General features: G+C 37.6%; 1 protein-coding gene across 1 annotated transcript in view; it reads right to left on the bottom strand.

Annotated features, from left to right (window-relative positions):
• The window catches only part of SYT14 (synaptotagmin 14), a 230,638-nt gene extending 211,398 nt beyond the window's left edge, over window positions 1-19,240 (bottom strand). The window contains exons 1-2 of the mRNA XM_027082901.1: window positions 19,228-19,240; window positions 8,073-8,120 (exon numbers count right to left, since the gene is read on the bottom strand). Coding sequence (XP_026938702.1) covers window positions 8,073-8,120; window positions 19,228-19,240 — 61 coding nt within the window. The remainder of the gene's footprint in view (window positions 1-8,072; window positions 8,121-19,227) is intronic.
• Window positions 19,241-19,792: the final 552 nt, after the last annotated feature.

Here is a 19,792-nt window from a genome sequence, read left to right as displayed (position 1 = left end):
GTACCGAAAAAAAAAAAAAAAAAAACATTTCTGGGTTTGGTTTGCTAATTCTTATATTCATATTTCTAAGTAAGATTAGCATGTATTTCCCTCTTGCACACTGTACTAGTCTGAATGAGTATTGAGGTTATATTCTAGTCTCATGAAGTAATCTGGGGTAATGTTCCATTTTTCTTAGTCTCTGAAACAGTTTTAATAAGACTGGGTTCCTTTTTTCTTTGAAGGCTGGAAAGTAGTTGCCAGAAAAAATCATTAGTGATTAATTCAACTTCTCTATGAGTTTAAATTATATTTTTCGCTGAAATTGTCCATTTCATCTATGACTTCAGTTTTGCTATCAAAAAGTCGTTAACACTTTTAGGATTTTTGAAAGCTCACTTGTAACTGCAATTATATCCCCTCTTACAAGCCTAATATTATTTACATGTTGCTTCTGTCTGATTGTTTTAATTATCAACGCTGGAGATATTTCTATTTCATAAGCCTTTTCAAATTACTAGCATTTTGCATACCAATGTTTTCTTAGGTCAGTCTCCCAAATAAAAACAAAAATAAACAAATGGGACCTAATCAAACTTACAAGCTTTTGCACAGCAAAGGAAACCATTAAAAAAAAAAAGAAAAGACAACCTACAGAATGGGAGAAAATATTTGCAAATGATGCGACAGACAGGGGCTTAATCTCCAAGATATACAAACAGCTCATACAACTCAACAACAAAAAAGCAAATAATCCAATCAAAAAATGGGCAGAAGACCTTAACAGACATTTCTCCAAAGAAGACATACAGATAGCCAGTAGGCACATGAAAAGATGCTCAACACTGTTAATTATTACAGAAATGCGTATCAAAACCACAGTGAGGTATCAGCTCACACCTGTCAAAATGGCTAGCATCAAAAAGACTACAAATAATAAATAGTGGAGGGGGTGTGGAGAAAAGGGAACCCTCCTATACTGCTGGTGGGAATGTAAACTGGTACAGCCACTATGGAAAACAGTATGGAGGTTCCTCAGAAAACTAAAAATAGAATTACCATATGATCCAGCAATCCCATTCCTGGGCACATATCTGGACAAAACTATAATTCAAAAAGATACATGCACCCCTATGTTCACAGCAGCACTATTCCCAATAGCCAAAACATGGAAACAACCTAAATGTCCATTGACAAATGAATGGATAAAGAAGATGTGGTACATATATACAATGGATACTACTCAGCCATAAAAAAGAATGAAATAATGCCATTTGCAGCAAAATGGATGCAATCAGAGATTATCATACTAAAGTGAAGTCAGTCAGAAAGAGAAAGACAAATACCATATGATATCACTTATATGTGGAATCCAAAATATGGCACAAATGAACCTATCTACAAAACAAAAACAGATTCATAGACATAGAGAACAGACTTGTGGTTGCCAAGGGGGAGGGGGGAAGGGAGAGGAATGGACTGGGAGTTTGGGGTTGGTAGATGCAAACTATTACATTTAGAATGGATAAACAACAAGGTCCTAATGTATACCACAGGGAACTATATTCAATATCCTGTGATAAACCATAATGGAAAAGAATATTCAAAAAAAGAATGTAAAAGTAAATAAATAAATTTATATTAAAAGCTAAAAAAAAGAAAGTACTAGCATTTTGGCTCTCTTGATGCTCTTACTGTAACTGTTTCTATTTCATTAATTTTCTTTTACCCTTAGTGTTTCCTTCTTTCAACTTTCTCTGAACTTATGAGATAGCTCTAACTTCTTGCGCTGAATACTAATCTCATAAGTTTTCATTCTCTTCTAACTTAGGCATGTAAGGTTTTTTGATTTTCTTAAAAATGGCCCAAAATTCTTTGGCACTACTCCCATTAAGAAGTAGGGCCTATGTCTCCTCCCTTTGAATGTTGGCAGGCTTGTAAATGCTTATGCCAATGTGGCAGAAGTGGCACCATGTGCGTACTTCTAAGATTAGATCATAAAAAAGTGATACATCATCTACCTTATCTGTTAGATGTATGACCACCATGTGAGAAGCCACTAAATATATCTACAGCTCTGATTTTCAGCTCCTGTTATTTTTTAATAACAACTTTATTGAGATAAAGTTCACATACCATAAATTATATCCTTTTAAAGTGTATAGTTCAGTGGTTTTTAGTATATTCATAGAGCTGTGCAACCATTACTACTGTCTAATTTCAGAACATTTTCATCACTCCAAAAAGAAACTCTGTACCCATCAGTAGTCACTCCATTCCCTCTTTCCCCCAGCCCCTTGCAACCACTAATCTACTTTTTGTCTCTTTGGATTCACCTACTCTAGACACTTCATATAAACTGAATCATACAATACGTGATTCACATAAATAGAATCATACATATTTTATGTCTATCTTCTTTTACTTATAATGTTTTCAAGGTGTATCCATGCTGTAGCATAATCAATATCTCATTCCTTTTTAGTGCTGAATAATATTCCATTGTATGGATATACCACATTTGTTTATCCATTCATCAGTTCATGGACATTTAGGCTGCTTCTACTGTTGGATTCTTATGAATAATGACATTACGACTATTACTATACAGGTTTTTGGGTAAACATGTTCTCAGTTCTCTTGGGTATGTACCTAGAAATAAAGTTTCTGGATTATCTGGTAACTCTATTTTTAACTTTTTGAGGAAGTGCCGAACTGTTTTCCAAAGTGGCTGCACCATTTTACAATCCCACCAGTAATGTATGAGGTTCCATAACCTCATAATAATCATTATAATAAATTGATAACAATATTTTATTTAATGATTATTAATAATAATTCATCAACATTTATTATTGTCTTTTTGGTATTAGCCATCCTAGTGGGGGTGAAATGGCATCTCAGTGTGCTCTTTATTTGCATTTCCCTAATAACCTGCTACACTGTTAGACCCTGAGGGTTCCCTAACTTTTCTGTGGGCTCAAAAACACATTTAAAGGTATGTTTGCTATATTTTCTCTAGCAGTTTCGGGTGTTTTACAGCAGAAATTTTTATATTATCAAGTTCAAAATATCGCTGAAAAAAAGAAATCCCTGTTTCTTTAACCAGTCATTACATTTAGAATTTTGCTTGCATAAAGAAAGTATATAATAAATACCTTGTAACTAACTAGTAGGCATCAGATTAAATTATTCAGGATCAATTCAGCCAAATGCACTTCAATCATTCATTTATTAACTCCAATAACATCTATCATATGTCCTGTGCTCTTTCAGGCACTGGGGATAGAGCAGTGAACAAGTCCGTCAACACTAATGCCCTCTTAGAGCTTTTATCGTAATGGAGGAGACATACAGCTCCTCCCCCCAAAGTTAATAACTATTTAGGTGATAAGTGCCAATTAAAATAGATGTTATTAAATAAGGAGGGTGATATCATTGAGATTAAGAATAAAAAAGGATGAGGGGGTGACTTAAGACTTATGTCAGTAGGGAATGTGTGACTGCAAAGGAAAGAACTAGAGGAATCAGTCATTCAAAGAGCTGGTGCGGGAGAACATTACATGGATCAACAGAGGCAGAGTTCAAAGTGAAATGCCTTGAAATGGAGGAAGGGTCCACAGGCCAAGGAAGGCAGATCATGGTCCCAAGATGATGGAAAGGTTGAGGAAACAGATTCTCCCCTCAAGCCTCCAGAAGAAATGTCTGCCCTCAGCCCAGTGGAACTGACTTTGGACTTTCACCTCCAGAACTGCAAGAGCATAAATTTGTGTTGTTTTAGCCACCAAAAGTTGTGGCCAAATATTATAGCAACTGAAGGAAATGAACACAGATTTCGGTATCTGAAAGTGGGGTGCCACTAAAACAAATACCTAACCATGAGGCAGTTAGGTATTTGTTATGATTAAGTCATTGAAATTAAGTAATGGGAAGAAGTTTGAAGAATTTTGAGGGGCACAACTGAAAAAGCCTAAATTGCCTTGAACGGACTTTTAGTAGAAATATGGATGTTAATGACCCTGGTAGTGAGGACTCAGAAGAAAATGAGGAGCGTGGTACAGAAAATTCGTATCGTATTAGATCTAGAATACCTAAATAGTCATAAACAGACCACTGGTAGAAATATAAATGCTAAAGGTGCTACTGGTGAGAGCGCAGAAGGAAATGAAGAACATAAGAACATGTTATTGGAAACTGGAGGAAAGGAGGTGCTTGTCACAGAAAGCTTAGCTAAATCGTGTCCCACAATTACATGGAAAGTAGAACTTGTAAACAACAAACTTGGATACTTAGCTGAGGAGATTCCCAAGCAAAGTGCTGAAGGTGCAGCCTGGGTTTCTTCATGCTGCTTATGGTTAAATCTGAGAGGAACGAGATAAAGTGAGGGAAGAACTGTTAAGCAAAAAGGAACCAGTACTTGATGATTTGGAAAATCCTCAGCCTACCCAGATTGTAAATTATGCTAAAATCAGGGATTCAATGTTAAGAAAGTGTGTTCTGGAGACAAAGCCAAAGTGTGGCTAGACAACCTTTTGCCCGTGCCTCAAAATGAACAAAAGGTCACAAGGTTCAGTGACACAGAGGGCTCTCGGAAGAGATTAGACATGTGACTCATGGATCTCCTCAGCCGTCCCGGCAGAAGCCAAAAACAGAGATGGAATCATCCAGGAAAGACATGTGGAGGGGGGTCTTGTCTTATGGAAGGAACCCACATGACGAACAGAGAAGACTCACGAGAATCTTTCCTGAGACTGTTACACCAGCAGAACACCACCACCTCAGACTGAAAGGGACAAGAGCGGACAAAATGAAAGAAGACAAACAGACCAAAATTCTACAGACAGGAAACAGGCTGATAAAAATACTCAGGTGCAGATATACACCACCTTTCCTGAAAAAGGAAGGATGACTCCAAGGGTAGAGTCTTAAATTCTGAGAGTGGAGCCTCAGACATCAGGGCCAAGAGCAACAGAGTATTATTTCCAGGCCTTGAAACCGAATATATTTTTCCCAATTGGATTTCAAAACTGCTTGGTACCAGTGACTCCTCTCTTCTCCCCATTTTACCACCTTTGGGGTGGAAATGTCTGTAACCGTTATCCTGTTCCATCATTGTATTTGAAGTACAGGTAACATATTTGCTCGTTTCACATGTCTAGAGATGGAGAGGAATTCTGAACCAGGATGGATCATATCCAGTGTTTCACCCATACCTGATGTAAATGATTTAGATGATGTGACTTCTGAGTTGATGAAATTTAGATGACATTTTGAGGATTTACAGATGAGACTTCTGAGTTGATGTTATAATGTAAGGCTTTGTAGATCAGGGTAAGGCACTCTGATTTTATTCTAGGTATAGCGGGAATCCACAGAAGAATTCCAATCAGCAAAGTGATACGACCTGATTTCAATGTAAACATTTCAATGTAAACATTTAAAAGGATCACTGAAAGGAGGTAAGAGTGTAAGTAAGGGAACCTGTTAGAAAACCATTACAGTAGTGTGAGCAAGAGAAGATAAGGACACAGACTATGATGATAACAGCAGGAAGGAAAAAAGAGGATAGATTCAAAATATATTTTGAAAGCAGAATTGACAAAACTTGCTAATAATAATAAATTAAATGCAGAAGATAAAAGAAAGAGAAATATGATGATTCTTAAGTTGGGACTTGAGCAACTGGGTAGACTGTTCTGTTTATTAGCTGAGATGGACAAGAGTGAGGAAGGTATAGATTCACGTGAGAAAATCGAGATTTGCATTTTGGACACGCCAAGTTTTTATTCTAACAGACATCCAGATAGAAATATCAAGTAAGTAGTTTGATATAAGAGCAGGAAGCTCAAGGACAGCTCAGAGCCAGATTTATAAATCTGTATGGCATTTAAAACAACAGAACCAAATAAAATTAAACAGAAAGAATAGATGGAAAGAGGAAGCAAGCCCAGGACCCAACTCTGGTATGTTCTAACATTTACAGGTCTGACAGAGGAGAGAAGCCAGCAAAGGAGACAGAGAACAGCCAAACAGATAAAAACAAGTTGAACATAATGTTAGAGATGTCATCTTGCCAGAACCATTGATACTAATTACAATTATTCCACTTGATATAACCTTCATAGGCTCTACTCTTTGAAAGTCCAGTTTAAAATGCAAAAGCTTTAGGGACTTCCCTGGTGGCCCAGTGGTTAAGACTCCGTGCTTCCACTGCAGAGGCACAGGTTCAATACCTAGTTGAGGAACTAAGATTCCACATGTCACGCAGTGCAGCCAAAAAAAAAAAAATTTTTTTTTAATTTTTTTAAATAAAAAATAAAATGCAAAAGCTTTAGCTCTGAGCATTCATTTTTAAAATATTCAAATACTTATGGAACTTCCACTAGAAGAGGACACTGAATGCTGAGGGGATACACATAGATTCAGAGACTTTTCCATTGCATAGCTGCACTGTGACGATTTTTTAAAATTTTAATCACAGATTTTAAATTCTTTAGGAAATTGGAACAAGTGAACAAGCTGGACTAATACAGAGAAATCTGGGCAAGGCATGGTCGGAGAACCACCTGGATACGAATGGAGATAGCAATAAAGAACAGCAAGAAGAGCCATAATAAAAAGGTGTGTGTTCAGATCATCATCTGTCACTACCTACACTATTATCTCCATTGTAGCTTTCTGTTCCCCTTGTAGCCACGAAAAGCCCTCCACACATTTTATTTTCCTCCCCTCTAGCTATCTCTACTCTTGTCCTGATTCTCTCTTCATCTGACCACAGTTTTATAGTTTTTGATTTCAGCTGATTTGTACGGTGCCTTTTCCTGTCCAAGTAAGTTCTGTGTTTTAAAAAGTTTTCCTGGGACAAGGTAGTGACTATAAAATTATCTAAAACATTTTGAGCAAATATGGATTAATATGTTATAGTTGAAGACTAAAAATGTTTACACAGACAAAGAAAACAACATATAATTTGTCCCCTCTCTCCCCCATCTCCACAATCCTAAATTTGAGATTTCAGGGAACTGACTTCAATTTTCTCTTTTGTGGTACCAGACATATAGATAGATTACACTTTAATACAGGAAGGAGACAATTTTTAAATGAACAGCAATCAAAGGCAGTGACACATAGACAAACTAGCATGATTACGCCAAATTCACCTAAAAAAGAATTAAAAACCTTTTACTCAACTCTAAAGAAGCTGAGGCTTTTCAGACCTGTTGAAGACTTCCTAAAAGTATGCTGACATTCCCTGGTATGTCAATCATACCCACGTACCACAAATACTGACATCGTCTCAAACCTCCTTAGGGTGAAATGTTAGGGCAAGGAGTGCTGCTAGCTGGCCAGACTCAGGAGGGCCAACTCGGTTTTCAAGAAAGACGTAAGAAAAGGAAAGTCCCCCAAGTTTAAAAAGAGAAAAGAGTAGTACATTTATGAAGATCTCTTCCCCTGACCTCCCCTTTCTTCACACCCTGTCACAGGTGTGACTGCTTAGGAGTGTGGGGACTCCCAAGGTTTTCCTGATTCTTCCAAATCTAGAGAATACCTGATTCCTTGCCTCCCACCTAATAACTGAATTACCTTTCCTGGGGCCACCTTGTTCAACCACCCAGTTGCCAGGTGGCTCCTTCTAAGGAAGCATAGACAGTTGTTGGTGTCAAAAGATGTTGTGGTCTTTGGACATGTTCCCGATTTGAATTTCAACCAACTCCTCACATCTCTCTGATGGGGTACAGTAATAGAACAGAAGTCAATGGGAGATCAGCATGCACTCAGATTCCAGATTCTGAAAGGGAACAAAAATCAAACCCTCCATTCTTTGCCTCTTCACCACATCTGATAACCAATATGCTAGAAACCAGGCTTTATCAGCCCATGAAAACTAAATATAAAGTAACAACTCTCAATAACCGCATAATAAGCAGTAGGTACTTGATGAATGGTTAAGTCTACAATACAAATAACAAACGTTAATATTTATTAGATTTTATACTCTGTAAGTCCAAATTATCTGCCATTGTACTACAATGTATCATACACTGTGAAGTGTTCATTTTGTATTTAAATATCCATGCAGAGCACTGACTCACCTTTTCTAATACAGATAAGTTCATGTACTCCACAGGTTCTTTCTCCACCTGTTAAGAAAATTTTGGTTAGAAATTAAAACCAGATCATAACCTGAGTTTGACTGTTACAAAGACTTACAAGGTTTTAAATCAGCTTCTAGAAATGGGCTCATAAAAACGTTTCCTAATTCTTCTCTTTAAACTTACCTATACAAATATGATAAATCTGATACGCAGAATCTTCCTGAACCCATAAATCAAGGTCTTACAAAGTCCTGGAATAAGGAAGCTCCACTCGAGTATTTTATTTCAAATGGCAAGCTTCTCAAGAGCAGAAATCATAGCACCATTTCCTAAGCACCTCTTTACATCATCTAGAAGGAAACGATGCAAGGAAGACCCACTTTTGTATCTGAGCCTTAATATATACAGGTAAGTTATCATGGAAGGGTCAACTCCTTAAAGGCACTATTTGCATTTTATCACATATACTCATATTGTGATCTTTCCCCATTCTCCACCTACCCACTCTTATAAATCTATAAGACAAATTTTATAAGTACTATGATGATAAAACTGACAAATTTAACCAAAATATACTTTATCTTAATCATTATCAAAAATTACATTCGCTATCATAAGAGTAATATTGTTACCATAAAAATAGGTATTTCCTTCACTCTGAAACATAGTGCCACTACCTGAAATGAATGTAAGCTGAATAAAATTCTGTAGTGTTCTATATATGCATAACCTTATAATTATGCTGAAAATTATGTTTAAGCTTTGCATAATGAAAATATTAAATAATTTCATCATCTTACCTCATTAAAAAAGCTTATTATGAACAGTTACTTTATAAGAAACAGAAATAGCTTACAGCAATAACATGAGAAATAAAAACCATGATATCCACTAAAAAAAAAAGTAGGTCATCCAGGAAGCAAGCTAAAAAACTAGAAAACAGTATTTCTATCACTAAAGTAGGTTAGAGCTACATTCTAACTTGGCTGTAACAATGCCGTTGCTTCTCTATTATCAACAATACAGACTAATCACTGTTATCAGGAAGACAGACTTAGCAAGAAACACGTAAAATAAAGTTATGATTATAAAAGAATTATTATTCAGTAAACCTCAGTATAAACACAGTGAAACCTTATCAACTGGAATATTACCAATGAGTAATCACTGATCGGTTGCTGAAGGGGTAGAATGAACTATACCTATCTACCACCTTATCTTTAAAAGTGAGAAACTAGTCAAATGGCAGGAAGGGGAATATTTACCAAATTATAAGAAGAAACTACTTTCAAGAAATTTAGAAGAACCACATAATAACAACATAACTATAATGTATATTGACACCATCACTGATGTTTTCATAGGCTACTTAGAAACAGTTCTTATATAGTCATTAAGACCTATTCTCCAGATGGTAACACTTATAACTTAGTTTGAGTCATGTACTTAATTCATGCAACAAGCCTGCACTTTTTAAAGCCTGTAATTGAAACTAGACTTCCCGCATATGTAATATAAATTTGTTAGGTTTTACTCTACACACCTAATCTTCACTATAACTGCATCATTTTTACAAGGCTTAGCATTAACAATAACAAAAACTACTGTAGTCTAAACTTTTCTCAAAACTGCAAATGACAATGAAAGCTAACTCCCACTTTTAAAAGTACTCAATTTATCTATATCAAATGAAAGAATTTTATAAATAAAAAGTCAAATAGTTACTATATTTTAAATTTATAGTCAATTGACAATTACATTTGCCAAAGTATGCACAAAAATCACATAATTAGGAAAAGCAACTAATATTGAGCTCTACTCTTCTCGATATTTGTTCTGAAAATTCTAACCAACAAGTGAGATTTCACTGATATACATGTCTAACTCAAGAGCAATCACTCTTATTACTGAAATAGAAAGGAATATTAAAGATAGGTAAATGTCAGACAATAAAGTAAAATTTGGGAGGGGAAAACTTACTTTTAAAAGTACAAAAGAAGAAATACAAAAAGTTAAATAAACATTATTATCAAACAATAAAATCAATATTCTTTTTATCCTCAACCCTTCCTAAGATGAGAAAGAGAGTAAGGAAAAAAATATGCATTGCATAGGTTAAATGTATATTTTTAAGGTATATGTTTGGGAATCAAAAGGCTTCAACACTTCTTCAATCTGAGATACAGTGAACTATGTACAAATTTTTTGCCTTTTTCAAAACTTTCTAAAAGTAATCTGAAAAGTTTACAAGAGAAACGTCAGATTTGTAAGCCAAAGGCAAGTCACAGTAGGCATATCCTGACTTAGATATGGTGGTAATCTGAAAGTGGTTTACTGATTTTAACAGTATAATGCACAAGGGGAATGATTACTGACTTTTTAAACTTCAGCTTTTTGAGGTATAACCGACATAAAAAATTTTAAGATATGTAAAGTGTATATCATGGTGATAATCAAGTATGTATATCCAATACACAGGGGAATCATTATTTTTTGTTTTTACTGAGATAAACTGCCATAGAACACAGTTTAAGGTGTACAACGTGTTGATCTGATACTCTCACATACTGCCGTAAGACTTTAGTGTAAGCTAATACCTCTATCCTGTCACATGATTATCTTTTCTTTTTTGTGGTGGGAACAATTAAGATCTAGTCTCTTAGCGACTTTGAAGTTTATACACATTATTGCACTATGCTGTGCATTAGATCTCCAGGACTTATTTATCAGCTGGTTGTGAGTTGCCCTTATACAACATCTCCCCATTTCCCCACCCTCCAGCCCCTGGTAACCACCCTTCTATTCTGTTTTTATTTTATGAGTTCAGCTTTTTCAGAATCCACACATAAGTTATCATATGTTTGTCTTCCTCTGACTTGGCATAATACCTGTAAGGTCCATTCATTTTGTCACAAATGGAAGGACTTCCTTCTTACCCATAGCTAAATAACATTCCACTGTATGTATACATATACATGTGTGTGCATATGTGTGCGTGTGTATCTCAAATCTTCTTTAGCCATTCATCTGCTGACAGACACTTAGGCTGTTTCCAATCTTGGCTATTGTGAATAATGCTACAATAAACATGGCAGTGCATGCATTTCTTCGATATACTGTTTTCATTTCCTTTGGATATCTACCCAGGAGTGGGACTGCTGGATCATATAGTAGTTCTATTTGTAATTTTCTGAGGAAACTCCATATTGTTTTCTGTAATGGCTGAACCAATTTGAAGGAACGATTATTTACGTAATCAATTAGTCAATCTCTTTAGAGTAAGATGAGTTTTCCACTAAAATGAATAGTCAAAATGAACTCATATGAATATAATTTTTCACATACCAAATTTACTTCAAAGACATTATAATAAAGACCTGGAAATCATATTAAAATGACTGAATATAAAATGACTAAAATTCAGAAATAAATTTGTCTAGTTCATTATAGATAAACAAACCAAGGCACTAAAGGTTAAGTGGCGTTGCCCAGTCACTAGTTAACTGTCACTATTTAATTGTCAGAAAAAAGTAATCGGAATACTAAGTTTAATAGAGTGAAAAAGTAAACATTGATATTTCTTCATTTTTATGAAAATTATTATATTGTTTTCTAATTCTTTAAGGTAATTTAAATAAAAGTGAATTTCTCAAAACTATTTTTGGAGATAATACTAGCATTGTCTTGAAATAATCATCTCAGCAACATGGAAATGAGAAACAGAAATTGACAAGCTTAGTCAAAGTTACCATCTTTTCCCTCAGGCAAACCCATGTAGGAGCATAATATAAACTAATCCTCTACAATTGGAATAAGTCAGGGTACAAGAGGACATAGATGTGTATGGGTTCACACATGTGTGCTGTGAATGTGTGCATGTGTATGTTTGTATATGAATGTGCACATACTTAAAAGTGTGCCTGGGAACCAGCAATTCGCTTTAGAGGGGAAGGGATAGATATTATAAAGTATGTATGTACTTTTCACATGTCTACAGAAGGAAAATATGTAGTGATGTTATATTCCCATCAAAATACGCCCAGGTATACAAAAACGAAATTAAACCCAAACATTTGGTTCCTTTAAAATGAAACCTTTTTAAAACTGACTTTATTTGTTCTGCCACTTTTACTTTGACCATTAGCCTAAATCACTACAATTTACAGCTTCTATTCTTCTATTAATTTCTTCTAAGTCGAACACTGCAAGGCTACTTTAGAACTATCTTAAATTCCTTCTCATCTAAAGATTTCTCTCCAAAAAACATGCATTAAAGTAGCCACAGCCTTTTAATTCGTGTCTAGCTCACATTAATTAATTGCTATAGCTAATTCTTCAGCAGATACCTATACTTCCATAATAGGCATAAAACTTTAAATATTTCCTATTAATGTTGCCAACTCCTCCCAACCAACTTAACCCATTTAGACTACAGTCCCTAATCTCTAGACACTTTTTAATTTGTCCCTATTTAAGTCATTCAAGGAATAACACCAATTTTAGTCCCCAGTGTTGTCCCAGTGTTGTTGAAAGATCATGGTTTGCACAGCATAGTAAATACAGTTTTTCTTTTGAGCCATACAAGTTCCTATAAATTTACTCAATAATTTTTCTAACAGGTATAAGTTTTACCTTATAAAGTAAATTTACTGTTCACAAACGTAATCCATTTTTCCCACTTTTGACCACTCAATTCAGTTTTTTTGTTAATTATGTTTTTGACTCTTAGAAGCTCATTATTACCATAAAACCTTGAAGAAGTATATGCTCACAAGAAGGTAGTCTACTTAATTTAATTTTCTATTTAACTGAGAATACCTTTTTTTTCCACTACTGCACCAGATCATTTTTTAAAGCTACTAATATTCATTACTGCATCAGTAAGCTCAGAATACTGAACATAATTTAATATTTCATTAAAATCCTCCATCTTTTGACGACTCAATATCAATTCTAATAACAGCCCTAAAATGTGAAAATAGGAAACTACTGAATACACATATCGATCCTAAGTTTGTTTTTAAATAAATTCCTAATAACAGCTTGCTGTGTTGTCACTATTTCTTCCTCCTAAAAAGTGAAAAATCAGGGATTCCAATTTGTTAGGCTTCAATTAAAATTTTACTACATATACATATAAAATGTGTGAATATTCATTTTACTCAAAAACTTGGAATGTTTTTATTTACAGTAGTTTGATCAGCCTTATGTTATCTCTATATGCATGTTCACATTAAGTATTAACAAGTGAGGATCTGGGGAGGGTGGAGGTAAGAATGAACATCAGCTGAATGGAAATCAAATCCATGAAGACAATCTACTCTACTACTACACACACACTATGGACAAACATTATAGTCATTTTAAAGAAAGCAACAATGCCAACAGTATTACTCAACAAATTGTATAAATAAAGCCAATACTTGATTCTCTCTGCTTTCCACACTGGCATACACTGTTGCATTCTAATACTACTTAAAATTTCAAAAAGTGAAATGCTTCTTAATACAAATATTTCTCTAGTGTTCCCTACTTTTTTCTAATTTTGTTTAATGAGTTAGAAAAGGAACCTAAAATAAACTGTAAATTACTCAAAAGTACTGTGAACAAATTTACCTAATATACAAACATGTCATAAATCTCTGTGAAATATTAGAAATTTTATTCCTGCCGAAAGCCAAAGGATCTCTTCTAGGAACATCACTGCTTAAACTGAACTCTAAATCTTCCAAATATAAACTGTTCAGTAAATTGCCTTAGTCAGCCACAGACTGACAGGTAGGACTTTCTAATTATATTATGCCCTGTATACATTGTAATGATATAGCTTTAACAATAGAATGGAAAGAAGGAAAGGAGTGTGATGTTCTCCCTCAAGACTAATAATACATGTCTGTATTGTTTTTTTTTTAAATTGGTCCTTTATTTTATTTATTTTATTTTTTTTTTGGCTGTGCAGCATGCAGGATCTTAGCTCCCCGACCAAGGATTGAACCCATGTCCCCTGCAGTGGAAGCATGGAGTCTTAACCACTGGACTGCCAGGGAAGTCCTGTATTGGGTTTTTTAATTCCACATTTCAAACGGCTTTGTTTATTTTTGTGTGTTTTTTTTTGCGGTACGCGGGCCTCTCACCGCTGCGGCCTCTCCCGTTACGGAGCACAGGCTCCGGACGCGCAGGCTCAGCGGCCATGGCTCACGCGCCCAGCCGCTCTGCGGCACGTGGGATCCTCCCAGACCGGGGCACGAACCCGCGCCCCCTGCATCGGCAGGCGGACCCCCAACCACTGCGCCACCAGGGAAGCCCTCAAATGGCTTTTGAAAGCCCAAATTATGTCTTGGAAATTTTAAGAGTCACAACAAATCTTCAAGAGCATCTCAAAATTGTACTAATGACTTAAAAAATATATGTGAAAGTGTGTGATAAACTGTAAGATGCATTATGAACAAAAAATGAGTATAGGGCTTCCCTGGTGGCGCAGTGGTTGAGAGTCCGCCTGCCGATGCAGGGGTCGCGGGTTCATGCCCCGGTCCGGGAAGATCCCACATGCCGCAGAGCGGCTGGGCCCGTGAGCCATGGCCGCTGAGCCTGCGCGTCCGGAGCCTGTGCTCCGCAACCGGAGAGGCCAAAACAGTGAGAGGCCCGCGTACCGCAAAAAAAAATTAAATGAAATGAAATTAAAACGTGAGTATACACACACACACAGATTCTCTAATTTACTCTTCTTTCACAATTTTTAAAAATGCTACCCACAGATGTTAAGTACTTAAAGTTAATATATAGCAAGTTAACAATAAAGGTGAATATTTTTACTTCAGCAAAACATTCTGCAAGGAGTCTTATGATAATCTTATGGAAGAGACAGAAAAATACGGACTGGATGAAAGAAGGGTATAGGCCAGATCACTAAAGACTAGCTTTATCTTGAGGTTTTAAATAATTCAGATTCGAAGTTTACAAAGATAACTAGCGACTGTTTGAAAAATGGATTGGAATGAATCTTAAAGACTGGAGATGACAAGTGAGGAAACTAATACAAGTCTCTTAATGACAGATAAGGGAAAACCTAAAATGTAAGCACTAAACATCATCAGTTAATTTGAGATGTAGGCGTGGTACGACTTGGTAATCAACAGGATGTGGGGAGTGAATTATAAGACAGGGTTGATTTCCAGCTTTGTAATTCAGGTGTCTGGTTATTTAAGAATGCTACTCAGATGGTAAATTTGCATGGAGTGGGGAGCATGGAGGCTGGACTCAGTAGCTGTGACGACAACTTTAGTTTAGGACATTTTGAATGTCCCAAGCTAAACATTCTGAATTGCTGTGAAACGTCCAAGATATGTAGCTACTATCTGGAAATATAAGTTAGGAAAACCACGCGTACTTTTAAGTTATTAATAGTGGATTTTAAATGTATTGCTCCAGAAAGCAGAACTAGGATGAGGAGATAGATAGGAGTTACTAAATGGAAGATATTTGGTCAAATACATCCGGGCAAGGGATGCAACCCATGAAGATAATGCAGAGAAGTCCATTATAACAATTCAAGAAACGTGTTGAGTACATACTATTTTCAGATACTGTACAAAATCTAATGAATAAAAACCAAATAAACGTTCTTCTCTAGGCATTTACGGTCAGACTGGGGAGACAAATTTATAAATAAGTGATTCCAACATTATTCTTTATACAGATTGCAATTACAGCAGTGTGTATAAAGCAGAGTGAGAATAGGGTTGAGAATGGAAACACAGAAAACATTAGATCAGGGAGATAAACAGAAGGCTGAGAAGTAAGTAATCAAGAGAGGAAGAGAAAACTTCGAAAAACAGGAAATAGTCAACAATGTCAGACTGACAGAGGCCAACATTAGAAGAGTTAATATGCCGGATAACAATTACAGATCTTGATAGGCGAGGCTGGACCAATGATTCCCAACCTGGTATCACCCACCAAACCTCTAGGGTAACAATAAGGATCTGTAAACTACCCAATATTTCAATATGCTTTTTAAAAATTGTACCTTAACCTAAGATAGGGCTAACTTCTTCACCTCTGACTGGAATTATATTAGCTCAGAGGGGTAACACCATCATGTTATATTTGTCTGAAGTCCTGATTAGCAGTTATCTGTCTGATTGATAAAAAGAGGAAACAAATGATTAATTGCTATTGTAAAATAAGGGTTTTCCAAAAAGAAGGAAATAAAAGTAACCCTTAGTACTTAAAAGTCTAAACTAGGGACTTCCCTGGCGGTCCAGAGGTTAAGACTCCGGCACTTCCAATGCAGGGGGCATGGGTTCAATCCTTGGTTGGGGAACTAAGATCCCATATGCCATGTGGCACGACCAAAAAAAAAAATTAAAGGGCTAAAACGATGGAGCAGGACAAATAAGAGTATGCTTAACAGATACAAATAATCTGTTCTTCAAATCAAAACACTGGTTAGCCATGCAAGGGACTGAAGACACATGACTTGAAAGTAGTCCAGGTGAAAGAGACTGTAATTTTGGTTGATTACAACCTCATCCTGAGTCAACATGAAGTTCCAAAAAGGCTATTCTAATATTAAGCTACATTAATAGGATTATGCCCAAGTCAAGGAGTGATACAACAGTTTTAATGTACGATATTCAACAAAACATCTGTAATGGAGTGGCCCACTACCATATTTCAAACATATAACTACAGACCATCCAGAGGAAGAGTGAAATATTTTGTCTAGAAAAGAAAATGCTCAGGAGATGTCTTCAAATGGTAGAAGTGATGTCATATACACAGAGAATAGTGAACTTTTAATATATTGCTCTAGAAAGCAGAACTAGGATGAGTGGATAGATAGAAGTTACTAAATGGAAGATTTTTGGTCAAAACAAAGACCTTATGAACTATAAGAATTATAGTTCCGCATTGGCATATTGGTTCAATGAACTCATTATCATTGAATATTTTTATACAAAAGGATGATTCATCTCTTGGTGTTCAGACTATATTGTAATCGCATGGTTAAAATTATCTGTCTCCCCCAACAGAACACGTACTCCTTGAGGGAAGAAATGTGGTTTTATTCATCTTTACGGCCCCACAGAGTCTAGCACAGAATGCTGAGTACAGCTATGGCTCAATAAGTCTACGGAATTAACAGGTGAATGAAGGTACTGCATGTTTTAACAGCCACTTCTTTGGGAAGGTGGGATGAGATGCTCCCTTGGGCCCCTAAAATTCTAAGATGTCCATAGTATAAAGCCCTCATCCAGAGCTCATTCTATTTCATAACATAGCATGGGGTGATGTGTATAAGTAATCTGCTTTAGTATGTGATAAACAGCACACCTTACCTGACATCTTTATTTGAAATGCTAGTATTAACTAGTTTCCTTGCCAAACTAGAAAAGACAATTCCTGACCTTTATATTATGAAGCCTTAAACAAATGCTTAAGTATGAAAATATTAATCAAGAGTATCTCAAGCACAGAAGAATCTCTTGAATAGGGAAAACAAAAATCTTGTTCTTTAAACATACAAGTAGTAATAGGCAGAGCAAAATGCCATCAGCTGACTTAAAAAAGGAATCGATCACATTTAACTACAGGGAGGCGGGGGAGAAGGGAAGGATCAATCGAGAAAAAGGGGGGAAACTGGAAAATTTTTAAAGAAATTACAAGTTATAGGATCATATCTGGATACTATCTGGCTGATTCTTCCTCGCTTTCTGCAATAACGCTTTTATCTTTACCAAGTCGTAAGAAATTCTACTACAAAGTGGTTGCGGAAATAAAGTACAAAACATAAATCACTGTATTCGGTTTCTTGATTTTAAACCTCTAGTAAAAAGCATAGTAAGGAAAAGTTTGAAAGTACCGCTCTGGATAACAAGAATATCAAAGATTATTGGTAGATCTTATTCCCAGTGCCCTCTATCACTTTAGCTAAAGCAGACACTTGAAACTGTTTGAATGTGTGTCTTGCGTATAACAGGTAATCAATCTCTTAAATAAGATAAATGTAAACACACAACTAAAACAATTCTGGAGCTGGCAAAGATGTATGCCACTAGGGATTGGTCACCAAGATGGGAAGTGCTTTGAAAAGTTTTACTTAGGAGGAACACATAAAATTTAGCCTAGTGATGGTATTGCTGTAAGGGCCTTGCACATCTGTATAGATGCATACAAACACACAGGGAAATTTTACAAACTACTTTCATTGTTTGTATTAAGGTAAGAGTTAGACAGGGGCTGAAAGATGATGCAGACGTTCACATAAATCCTAGACGAGTTATATTAATTTTCCAAATATCTTCCTTAAAAACAAAACAAAACAAAAAGGCAAAATATAGACACTTCATCCCAGTTACATGTTTTTGGAAGAAGAGAAAAATACACTCTAGTGCCAACTATGTACCTTATCTAGGAACTTAATTTATTAAGCTACTTTTTTGAAAATATGAGTATTCATGGCACTATAACACTTAAAGGACTGACATATATGCAGGATTCTAAGCGTGTGCGTTTGTTGTAAAGATGTATTTATACCTCTTTCATAGAGAAAAACCAGTTTTGAGTGTTAGGGGGAAAAAACACTTGAGAAGGAAATAAACCTCACTTCAAATTTTCTGGTCCCCTACAACAGCAATCAAAAGGGGAACGGACAGAGAGTACAGCCCAGCATCGGCTCCACAGTAGGGACTGAGAAGGGTTAGGACCGGGACGGCAAAACTGGGCTCCCAGTTTAGTAGGAAGGCGGGTATTGTGGGAGGATGGCTTGCTGAGGCGAGGTCAATGGAAGGGGGTACACCCTGCGGTCCCTCGCTCCCCCAGCCCGTCCCGCCGGGTCTGCAGGGCCGCACCGGAGCCCCACTCCGCGCAGCCAGGAGGAGGCAGCGGCCCTGGCACCATACCTGTCAGCCGGACCAGCTCCTCCCCGCGCCGGGCCACGGAGCGAGGCCGACGGAACAGCCAGGGCCGGCGAGAGTCGGGAGGACCCGCGGCGCCGCTCCGCCCACCCGCCTCCCGGGACGCATTCGGGGACCTTGCGCCTCCACAGCCGCCTCCCAGCCCCATCCTCGCCTCGGCCTCTCGTGCACCTCCGAGCCCCCGCTACCTGGGCTTCCCCCCTCCTCACCAACCACGGACGGCCTCCACTTACCTTCAATCGCCATGATGTGCTCGCCCTGGACCGCACCAACTGGATGGCGGGGGCGGCGAGCGGGCGTGCGGGCGGAGGACGCGCCGGGGCAGCCGGCGAGTGGAGCTGGGCGGGGTTAGCCCCGCAGTCGCCGGGCTGCGCGGCCTGAGGGAGCCGCGGGCGGGGCGGTCTGGGGTGGGGCGGAGCGCCGCGAGCGCGCGGAAGAAATGGAACCTTCCCCGGCAGCCACTGCCGCCGGCACGTGACGCCGCCTCGCCCCCACGCCGCCTCCCCCACCGCGCCTCGCGCCGGGATTCGAAACAGGTGCGGGGTCCAAAGAGCCCCAGCACCGGCGCACAAGACCAGCCCGAGGCGCACTGAGTATGTGCGGACGGCTTCCACCCGCTCGGCCGGGGGCTTCTCTGGGCCCAGGACCCCGGCGAAGACGTCTGCTCCTCCCTTGCTTGCGGCCTTCGAAACCGATGAGGGAGGGGCATGGGGGGGAAAAGGATGTGGTCAGGACCATGGACAGGTCTCTATTGAAACTGGGCTCAAGAATCCCCACCCAGTGACTCCCTCAGATTTG

The sequence above is a fragment of the Aethalodelphis obliquidens genome, unplaced genomic scaffold (genome assembly GCF_003676395.1).
Source record: "Aethalodelphis obliquidens isolate GAN/ISIS:26980383/991018 unplaced genomic scaffold, ASM367639v1 scaffold48, whole genome shotgun sequence".
In the NCBI taxonomy this organism is placed as follows: Eukaryota; Metazoa; Chordata; class Mammalia; order Artiodactyla; family Delphinidae; genus Aethalodelphis; species Aethalodelphis obliquidens.
The sequence above is the reverse complement of the archived record's forward strand: the minus strand, read 5'-3'. Positions and strand labels throughout refer to the sequence as shown.